Here is a 10,863-nt window from a genome sequence, read left to right on the forward strand (position 1 = left end):
TTAAGTACAATAAATATTTTGCTCCCCATGTAGTCTGTGTATATAGCATTCCTTAAAGACAGTGCTACTGACGTTTGAGGACTACTAAGTATTTTTTAAGCCTCCCACTTTGGGCTGGATGTGTCAATCTGTAGTTCATACATGCAAAATCTATGATCGGAATTACTGTCTAACCTCAATTAGCCACGAAATCCCTAGTTTGAAAGTGACTGTTTTTCTGGAAGCTGTGCTGGGCCATTTTCCCTAACATTCAACATTCAACACATGCATAAGCCATATAGCAATTCGAGTTTAGCCAATGAGCTTCAGTCCCCCTGCCATTCGAGTGACAGCTAGCAAGATGCACACACAGCAAAGCGAGAGATCAATGACATGGTGACAAATCTGCACATATGTGATGTAGTACGCAATTATCGTATCCACTTTTGGCTCGTGAGGGCTACTTTCAGAACTTCTTGGAAAAGTGTACAAAGTACCGGATATTTTTATTTTATTTTTAAAAATATTTTATTTCACCTTTATTTAACCAGGTAGGCTAGTTGAGAACAAGTTCTCATTTGCAACTGGGACCTGGCCAAGATAAAGCATAGCAGTGTGAACAGACAACACAGAGTTACACATGGAGTAAACAATTAACAAGTCAATAACACAGTAGAAAAAAGAGAGTCTATATACATTGTGTGCAAAAGGCATGAGGAGGTAGGCGAATAATTACAATTTTGCAAATTAACACTGGAGTGATAAATGATCAGATGGTCATGTACAGGTAGAGATATTGGTGTGCAAAAGAGCAGAAAAGTAAATAAATATAAACAGTATGGGGATGAGGTAGGTAAAATTGTGTGGGTTATTTCCCGATAGACTATGTACAGTTGCAGCGATCGGTTAGCTGCTCAGATAGCAGATGTTTGAAGTTGGTGAGGGAGATAAAAGTGTCCAACTTCAGCGATTTTTGCAATCCCTTTAATTCCATTGGTAAATATGTTTTTAACTAATTGTATAGCTTACAACTATATTTTCATCATAGATAGACGAAGTGGAGTAATTATCGAAGTAATTCTCTACCCCGCAAATATGTATAATTTGTCGCAAAAAGGTTTCACTTGTTCTATTAACGCGTTTCATAAAACGTTCCCTTACCATGTGGACGTTGATCACGCAGGGCCACCGTACAGCAGAAGGGTGACGTGCGATTGAAAACAATCGAATTTCCGGAATCCATCGTTGATTAGCATGTTTTTTTCGTTTTCTTCAATTTAAACAAAAATCTGGAGACAACTACCCCATGTTCATGAAGTGCTGTCAGCCTTTTGGTAATAACGTTTTTAATCAATAGTACTGTATGTTACAAAATATTCCATTATTGACTTGTAACAAGGCTTGTACCAGTATCATGTTAGCTAGCTAGCTATTTTTTTTAGCAAGCCTGATGCGACCCCATTTTTGTCTGATACCTTGTTTGTTACCTAGTCGAATTTTGCGATGTGACCGTTTTATTGAACCTATGTTGCACTCTTCTGCGCTGGACGGTCTTCGCCACTTGGTTGTTAGCGAGCTGGAGGAGCTGTCACTCTTATTGGTCAGAGAAACAGATACGCGATGTGATAGACATGGCATATTTCTACCCACTTATTCTGAATAACAGGGCTTTCTGAAGAGATTCACTTTAGGATCACACACACACACAGTCCTGACTTGCTCCTGGTGCAGATCCCACTGTGAATTGATCTGTGAAAAAGACACACAAGCAGTATGTCGAAGAACCTCGTCCTCACCTTCCAGACCCAGCTCTCGGGAGTCATGGAGACGGTCCTAAAGTCAGCCATGTATGAGATCACCAGACTGGTGGAGGATGGCTTCCTGGAGGAGGTAAGACGTGGTCAACAGGAAGTGACACGGAGCCACCAGGAAGTGGAGTCTCTGCGGATCTTGCTGCAGCGGGCAGAGAGTCAGCTGAAGGATGTCAGTCAGAGGGCCAGGTGTGTAGACTGTGGCAGGACAGATGTCTACAACGAGGAAACAGACGACAGACCTCCAGGAATACAGGACAGTAAGTGGGGGCTTCCTTTGAGTCACAAAATACTTTTAGGTATAACCAAGGGGTAAATGGTGAATGTGTAGGTATTGCAACTGTTTCCAAAATGGGTTGTTTCTCCCTATGACCGTTTCTAAATAGCTATGCTCATCTACCACTGTTCTTTCCCAGCCTAAGGTTGGTTCCCACAACCACAATATAACCAATTAGCCTATACTTTTCGAGACATACTTTGAGTTCAGGGGGTGTATGTTATGTTGTTGTCTCATTAGTAGTGCTTTCATGAGTTGCACACCGTAGCAAAACGTTTTGCACCTGTCTCCCTAGGTCTGCTTCTGCTTAGCGGGTGTGACCTGAAGCTGGAGGAGGAGCCAGAGGTCAGGTGGAGAAGCTGTGGACAGGAAACAGTGGAGTCATCACAGGTAGCAGCTAAACCAACTCCTCCCACTCCTCCAGCTCCCAGTCCTTCGCTGGTAGGCAGTGTTAAGGAGGAGGACATGGAGCCGTGGAGAATCAAGGTGGCCATACAGCCGTCTGCAGCTCACACCTACACAGAGGAGCAGCGGGACTCAGACACACTCGTTCAGAGTACAGGGGACTCTATTGGGTTTCCCTCTGCGGACCCAGAGGTCCAACAGGTCACCCAGACACCCAGACTAGCAGTGCCATCTCAGAACCAGAGCAGAGGACCCAGTAATGACGGTGACAGAACGAGGAGTAGAGCCTCACCGGTGTGGATAGGCCATAGAATATTAGACACGGATACTGACGTTCACAGACAAGCTCAGTCGAACCTACGACTGGTAAGAGAGCCTCTGTCGTCCTCTGAATCGGCAGAGGCGAAGCAGCTAGCTAGAGATTTCGCTCCCCCAACCAATCCCAGCACAGCGGGGGCCTCTGTCTCCTCCTCCTCATCGGGCTGTCATGTCTTCAGCTCTCTAAACTACAGGATTCCTTCCAAATATAAGCCCAGCGCTCAAACCCTGCCGCGCATGAGAGTATACAGGGATGCTGCCAAGCGGGGCGGCTACCCAATGTACAACAGGGGGACCGCCCAGGGAGGGCTCACCTCCTCCCAAACACCAACCCAACAAGGGAACCACCAGCATCACCACCCTGGGAGGCTGGCCCTCCGCTGCCCAGTGTGTAGTAAGGTCTTCCCCCATCCCAGTAGCCTTAAGGCCCACCAGCAGACCCACACGGGGGAGAGGCCATTCATCTGCGCCCTGTGTGGCCGGAGCTTCACTAAGTTAAGCAACCTGAAGGCCCACCGGCGTGTTCACACTGGGGAGAGACCCTACAGCTGCTCGGACTGCGGCAAACGCTTCACACAGAAGTGCAACCTTAAGAGGCACCAGAGGATTCACATGGAGAATGATATATGATGTGGGCGGGGAGGAGTGTGTGGGTGTGGGGAGGAGTGTGTGGGTGTGGGGAGGAGTGGGTCGGTGTGGGGAGGAGTGGGTCGGTGTGGGGCGGAGTGAGTGGGGAGGAGTGTGGAGCGGAGTGGGTGTGGGGAGGAGTGTGGGGAGGAGTGTGGAGCGGAGTGGGTGTGGGGAGGAGTGTGGGGCGGTGTGGGGCGGAGTGGGTGGGGAGGAGTGTGCTCCAGGGGTGTTGGTTGTTCATTTGACCCATGTTATTGCATAAATAGTATATAGTTTGTTATACCCTTATATCAATGCTGTTGATATGAAGTTAGACATGATGTAGGATAGATAAGCTGTCTTTTCCCCATGGTATTGTCTACAGTTTTTATAATAATGTATAGTCATTTACATTTCTATAAGTGAATTGAAGTTTCTCTAGACCTTGTTCTCAGATGAATGTTCTACCATAGATGGCTAGTGTGGTAGCTAATCAACGCTTGTCTTTTAAAATCTGAGCACATGACAATGCTCTGTCCATGTTCTTCTGAGTGTCCCACATCAAATGTAGGCCTATACAACATGTCATGGAATATGTATACCCTAGAAAATGTAACATAAAACAATACCTCGGTCAATGAACAATGGCTGCTGAGTGAATAAGGTCAATATTGTTTGTGAATGGAGATTGTTTTTGTATGAACTAAGTGGATAAAAAAAAATATATATCTTTATGAACAAAGATTTTTATGAGAACATACAGCATGGTTGCATTGTGAAATCAAAATCAAAGCTGTGCACTGTTCCCATTGGAAGTATAACATACAAGGGATGGATACAATAGTTTTATTTTAGAAGTAAATGGGGTGACTGAAGAAATAGTTTTGGTCTAAACTAGATACAGGCCTAGGATTTGTTTGTGGTTTTTAAATCCAAATTAAAGCAGTCAAGCGTGTTATTTTGTGTCTGATTTCTGTCATTTATTTGATTCAGTACTGTGTCGGGTATATTATCTTCCCTGGTGTAGTTATGCTGGTACTACTTTTTCTACTTTTCTGGTCAAAAGTAGGGGATAGGGTGCTATTTCACTGACCAGGACCCATAGGGCTCTGGTCAAAAGTAGTGCACTATATAGGTGATAGGGCACAATTTTGGACTCACAAAACACACAAACAGGCATTTAAAGAGACTACTACATCTGGTCCTGCTAACAGACCACTCTGGGACAATGCTGATTGTGTGGTTTGTGTCCACAGTATTACGTTAAAGGTAGGCTCTTTTATTACTACTAGTAAATATAACATTGTTAATACGTTTTCAGTTGTGATGAGAAATGTGCAGTGTAATGTATATCTCTTGGGAAAATAATGTATGCGTTCCAAAGCTTAGATGCTGCTAACGCTTGACAGATCTTAAAACGCCTGGAAAGGTATTTGTAGTATCAGCTCACCACATCATACGGTATGTTACAGCAATTTGTCAGTCGACGACACATTCGATGACGTGGCATGCAACTATTGGTTGTTGCGTCGCCTCGCTTTAGATGTGGAACAGGACCTAACATTTCTACTTCACTGTATATATAGATATCCTATGAAATTACTAGATGGGCTCTGTCATGATACTGCAAAGTTCCATACGGGGGGCCAAATGGCAGCCATCTTGGTCAGGGAGAAATCAAAAACTAGTTGAATTGAAATGAATGGCAGTAGAGGCATACAGTAGGTGATGCATTTCCTGCTTTTACTTCAGCAAGAAAATAAAAGTAAGGCATATCAGAAGTTGTGTAATGCAATTATAGTCAATTATTATTGCAATATAATTATACATGCATTTAATACAGGTTTAATACCAATTTTATGAATAAATAGCCTCCCAAATATATGTAAACAGACCATACATGTATCAGATTTAGTTTTCTTGGAAAGCTGTGAGTGCTATTATATGATACAATATCAGTACTTGTTGCATTTACAACTTGTCTAAGTACTATCATCAACTGATTTCAGCCAGCATATTGCTGTGGATTGACTGCGTTGTTTGAACGGAATGTTGGCATGTTGGCAGTTAATTTGAAAAATGTATTGAATCATTCCTGTAAAACTGGCTAGCTAGCTGTCCTGTAGGTTTTCATTGTACTTTACTAAAGTAGTACACCTGATTCTATTACTTAGCTGGTTGATAAACTGAACCAGTTTAGTTACAACTGGGGTTGAAACAAAAACCTACATGAAGGAATAGCTCTCCTGGAACAGGGTTGGCCAGCCCTGGCATAGATAAATAAAGGAGAATAACCATTACTCATATTGACCACTAGAAGCTGCTATAAAACCGAAAATCAACTTTATTGTGACAATATCACAAGCATAATATGGCATGACAAGTTTAAGGTGTGTGTGTGTTGTTGTTTGAGAGTAGACAATGTTGTAATGGTATTGTTAAGAAAAAAACACCTCACAAATCCATTCCAATTTCAAGTCACACCTAAAGTAATTCCATGCGTGTAGAGGAATATTTTGTACACCTCCATACATCATAGCACAGTCCTTCTCTCCAGTGGCAGAATCAGGTTCTGACCACCACCAGAACCTACAGGGTAAACACCAGTCATACAGTTAGACTCTATGGTAAAAAACATCATCCTGAAAAATATCAATGTTTTCAACTTTAATCGTTCAGAGCCTTTGTATAAGAGTAGTTGTATATATTACGCTTTGGTCAGTGGTGTGCCATCCACCCATTTCCAGGTTCCCTGTGACCCTCTGTCCGTCAGACCAATCCAGATCCATCGATCAAATGTAGTGAGAAATACCTTTGTTGAGAAAGATATACAGTACCAGTCAAACGTTTGGACACACTTACTCATTCAAGGGTTTTTCTTTATGTTTACTATTTTCTACATTATATAATAATAGTGAAGACATCAAAACTATGAAATAACACATATGGAATCATGTAGTAACCAAAAAAGTGTTAAAAAGTAACCACCCTTTGCCTTTTTTTGTCCATTAAAATAACATCATATTGATCAGAAATACAGGGTGGACATTGTTAATGTAAATTACTATTGGAATCGGCAGATTTTTTATGGAATATCTGCATAGGCGTACAGAGGCCAAGAGCAACCATCACTCCTATGTTCCAATGGCACATTGTGCTAGCTAATCCAAGTTTATCATTTTAAAAGGCTAACTGATCATTAGAAAACCCTTTTGCAATTATGTTAGCACAGCTGAAAAATATTGTTCTGATTAAAGCAATAAAACTGGCCTTCTTTAGACTAGTTGAGTATCTGGAGCATCAGCATTTGTGGGTTCGATTACAGGCTCAAAATGGCCAGAAACAAAACGCTTTCTTCTGAAACTCGCCAGTCTATTCTTGTTCTGAGAAATTAAGGCTGATCCATGCGAGAAATTGCCAAGAAACTGTAGATCTCGTACAACGTTGTGTACTACTCCCTTCACAGAAGAGCGCAAACTGTCTCTAACCAGAATAAAAAGAGGAGTGGGAGGCCCAGGTCCACAACTGAGCAAGAGGACAAGTACAGTGGCTTGCGAAAGTATTCACCCCCTGGCATTTTTCCTATTTTGTTGCCTTACAACCTGGAATTAAAATAGATTTTTGGGGGGTTTGTATCATTTAATTTACATGACATTCCTACCTCTTTGAAGATGCAAAATATTTTTTATTGTGAAACAAATGAGAAATAAGACATAAAAACAGAAAACTTGAGCATGCACAACCATTTCAACCCCCCCATCCCCTCCAAGGTCAATACTTTGTAGAGCCACCTCTATCTATCTCTTAACATTTTTAATTGCTTTATTGGCATGACATAACAATGTACATATTGCCAAAGCTTACGTTGGAAATGGAATGATTCATTGACTATATTAACATCAATGACAATCAGTAGCAAAAATAACCAATGGTGGGGGGATGAGGTTGTATTTAAAAATAGAAATCAGTAAGAAAAGAAACATACATACAATGGACAATAGCGTTAACAGTAACAACACAATGGCATAGAAGACAAGCGCAGGTTGGTTGATCTCATGGCAGGCAGCAATGTTGTGCCCTGCCAACCCACAGTTCTCTGTATTCCCCCCAACAGGATGGGAAGCTTCTTGTCATCTGAGGTCTTGAAAGACTTCAATTTTGATTTCAAAGTGATTTAATAACTGTCACGACTTCCACCAAAGTCGTTTCCTCTCCTTGTTCGGACGACGATCGGCGTCACCGGTCTTCTAGCCATCGCTGATCCACTTTTCATTTTTCATTTGTTTTGTCTTGTTTTCCTACACACCTGGTTTCCATTTCCCTCATTAAGTGTTGTGCCACCCCCCTGTCCTTGTGTGGAATTTGGAATTGTTTGTTTGTAAGTGCTCGTGCACTATGTTACTGGTGCATGTCGGGTTTTGTACACATGTAGGTTCTTTTTTTATTGCCGTTGGTTTTGAAATGAAACTGCTCCAGCTGTTACCTATTTCTGCTCTCCTGCGTCTGACTTCACTGCCACCAGTTCCCTAACCCTTACAACAACATATGTTGTCCCTCGAATACACTCTCTCTCACCTGTTCATCTTCGCTGTTTACGATCACCAGGTCTGCTCCTCTGTTCAGACAGTCCTGTCTGGCATAATCCCAGGTGTTCACCTCAGTAGAGATGTAGTAACAGCTGCAGCCAAACCTCTGCCATCCTTCGGTACAGGTTTTCGCTGTTAACTGAACTTTAACAACACATTGCATTGCAATACAATCAATCAATTTCAGAACCTATACATCTAGTTATCTTTATTATGTTAGAAATATTATTATTTAGGCCGAGGCTACGAATACAGGGTTTTCGCCCTTGCCCCTGTCCTACCCTTTAAAGATTATTTCTCAAACGTTAATGATCCGAATCACGCTCTGCGCATATGTTGTACACACACGTGTGTTTCACTTTCCTCACCCTCTTCTGAACCATCAACCAATTTGATCATATGATGATGTAGCCTATAATTTGCCTCTAATTTCTGATCAGTTGAGATTTGAACGAACTTTCCCAAAATGTATGACGTTCTAAATATATATTTGAAGGCTACATCATTCTGTCTGTTGTTGTGGATATTGCCACAGCTAGCACAAACAGGACGCAGTCTTCAGATTGCACTGGGGCAAAACAAGTAGCGTTTTGTGTGAGATGTAAGCATTATAGTTATGCTGACATATAGCCAGCAGTCTGCCTTCTGTTCAGCCAATGCTTACAATGATGATGATGATGAAAGAAAAACATTACAATCGCTATTGACTGCCTGTCTGTTTCTTGTATGTTTGATATACTGTGTAAACCACACAAAAATTGCCTAAATAGCTGCATATTATTCCCGTCCTGAAAAAAATGAAATTGCTAGACAAACTGTTTGTGTCATACTTATGTTTGCAATGGCCTACTGTTCCAACAGACAAAGACCTACGTTTGTTCAAGCTGTTATGTGTACAAGAGGCAGTGGAGTCACGGAGCAGCAATTGAACGCAGGTAGGCTAGTGGATCCCGCATGCGCAGAATTCTCCGTATTTTTTAGCAACAGCAAATTGGGTTCTAGAAAATCCAGAACTGCAGTCACTCCATATTATTTATCGATGTTTATTAAATATGATTATTTTTAATTTTTTTAACTAACAGATCTGTTGTTGAACATATTAGCAGCATATCCAGAGACCAAAAAGGTGAACAGAAAAACAGTTATTTACAAGGTGAAATCACAATGAATTTAATCAATATTCTACAAAGAAAATAAATATCAACTCATTGACCAGAAAGCTAATTCTTAAGATTGTCTTTGTCAGTCTATAGGTTGGCAATGTGAACGTGATCTAAAAACAAATGAAGCAATGGTTGCTTTCTAAACCATTTCATACTTGTTACCTAGAAATAAATGATAAGCACACAATTGTACTTGTCAAACTTACAGGAGACTGACAAGCCAATGATCCCAGCCAGTAGGAGAACACACAGCATCCCCAGACCCACTGCAGCAAGTAGGAGGGGTCTCTTCCCTGAGCAATCAGAACCTGACCAGAAAATGACTTTATATTAACTACAGTAATATGAACTGTCTGAATATAATATAAGGGATTATACGTACGTGTGCGCGTGTGTGTGTGTGCGTGTGCATGCGCGCCCCCCTTACCTGAGTAGCCAGGTTGTGGTGTGCTTCTTAGGGTCACTTCATTCCCAGTCTGGTAGTAAGTAGACATATCTGGAGTTTCACACATGGACTCTTCAAAGACATATTTCTGGTTGTCAACTCCAAACGGTTCCCCCGAAAACATCTTCATTGGTGTAAACAATGTCCCTGGACATCTCCACGGTTACCACTGTCTCTGTAAGCTGTTTGTGACGATGGACAGGGAACTATCATACCAGGAAGATCCATAGAGGGAAAATGGAAAACAAAGGCTAGCTGTTGACATAATAATATCGTACGTAACAAGCAAACTCAGGGCGTTTCCAGAACTCCTTTAACAAACAGATTCTTGTTGGATGGGACAGAGTCAATGAAGACGTCAAGTGGACACATGGTCGTGGAACAGACACGGAATTAAACAGATTACACGTTTATTACAAGACTATAAAATAGTTATTACAAGTTGCAGCGACTCATGTGGATAAGCATGAAAGGCTGTATACAAACTCCTAAATTCAGGAGCTTACTTAACGGGATTGTTCACCCAAATGACTAAAGTACACTCTGGTTTCCTTCCCCTGTAAGCAGTCTATGACAAGGTATGACAGCAATGCTTTGGTTTCCAGTCGCTAACGCTTTTGCATTTCTGGCACAAATCTCATTCAAGTCATGGTCAAACATTAGCATTTGGAAACAGTGCCAGGGGTAATGAACCAAAACATAGATGGCTGTCATACCTTGTCCATGGACTGCTTACAGGGGAAGGAAACCAGTATGTTATTTTGTAATTTGAGTGAACTATCCCTTTAATGCACCTAGTTGCAGGTTTTAATTTAGGTTAGGTACACAATGGATAGATTCCGTGGAGAGATATCACACATCACTCAGTTAGTTTAGTTGAACACAGCAAACAGTGAACCAGGCCCACAGGCAAATACAATATAACTGCAGAAAGTAAAGCTCAATGGTCAAATATTAGCCTTCCCCTTCAAATGCACAGACAGATTATAATACATCATAACAATCCAATCACCGCTTGTGCATTCTACTTTGTTGGCCTCCAAGCTGTCACACCAAGGAAGCAAACAACAATAGTCTTTACTTTACTCTTAGTTTATCAAAATGCTCATCTAACAATTCACTAACAACTCAACTGTTCCAGTTGGCAGCTTGGAGTCCAGCAGCAGCTTCTCCCTGATCCAGCTTGTGTCCAGAGCACACAATGTGCTCTACTTTTATAGGAAGGGGAACAGGTCTGCTTAATCACTTCGTGAACCTGAAAGTAACCAGA

At 41.7% G+C, this 10,863-nt stretch overlaps 2 protein-coding genes across 2 annotated transcripts; one reads left to right on the forward strand and one right to left on the reverse strand.

The window, feature by feature from the left end:
• The first annotated feature begins 1,169 nt into the window (after nucleotides 1-1,169).
• Nucleotides 1,170-4,355, forward strand: LOC110497242 (zinc finger protein 324B). The gene is made up of 2 exons (XM_036934076.1): nucleotides 1,170-2,050; nucleotides 2,363-4,355. The coding sequence occupies exons 1-2, from the start codon at nucleotides 1,753-1,755 to the stop codon at nucleotides 3,418-3,420; spliced, it is 1,356 nt and encodes a 451-aa protein (XP_036789971.1). The 5' UTR covers nucleotides 1,170-1,752; the 3' UTR covers nucleotides 3,421-4,355.
• A 765-nt stretch (nucleotides 4,356-5,120) lies between these two features.
• LOC110497253 (lactose-binding lectin l-2-like) lies at nucleotides 5,121-9,915 on the reverse strand. The gene is made up of 5 exons (XM_021573262.2): nucleotides 9,576-9,915; nucleotides 9,355-9,456; nucleotides 7,975-8,129; nucleotides 6,111-6,211; nucleotides 5,121-5,988 (listed from the first exon to the last, which is right to left on the reverse strand). Exons 1-5 carry the CDS (start codon nucleotides 9,721-9,723, stop codon nucleotides 5,838-5,840), a joined length of 657 nt encoding a protein of 218 aa, XP_021428937.2. The 5' UTR covers nucleotides 9,724-9,915; the 3' UTR covers nucleotides 5,121-5,837.
• Nucleotides 9,916-10,863: the final 948 nt, after the last annotated feature.

The sequence above is a fragment of the Oncorhynchus mykiss genome, chromosome 10 (genome assembly GCF_013265735.2).
Source record: "Oncorhynchus mykiss isolate Arlee chromosome 10, USDA_OmykA_1.1, whole genome shotgun sequence".
NCBI lineage: Eukaryota > Metazoa > Chordata > Actinopteri > Salmoniformes > Salmonidae > Oncorhynchus > Oncorhynchus mykiss.

Excerpts from the sequence above, each read along its gene's own strand:
- LOC110497242 (XM_036934076.1), top strand. The coding sequence starts at position 1,753 with ATGTCGAAGAACCTCGTCCTCACCTTCCAGACCCAGCTCTCGGGAGTC. Across the intron at positions 2,051-2,362 it reads ACCTCCAGGAATACAGGACA|GTCTGCTTCTGCTTAGCGGG; the intron begins GTAAGTGGGGGC and ends CTGTCTCCCTAG.
- LOC110497253 (XM_021573262.2), bottom strand. The coding sequence starts at position 9,723 with ATGAAGATGTTTTCGGGGGAACCGTTTGGAGTTGACAACCAGAAATAT. Across the intron at positions 6,212-7,974 it reads TAAACAGCGAAGATGAACAG|GTATTTCTCACTACATTTGA; the intron begins GTGAGAGAGAGT and ends TTCTCAACAAAG. Across the intron at positions 5,989-6,110 it reads GGCACACCACTGACCAAAGC|GTTCTGGTGGTGGTCAGAAC; the intron begins GTAATATATACA and ends TTTACCCTGTAG.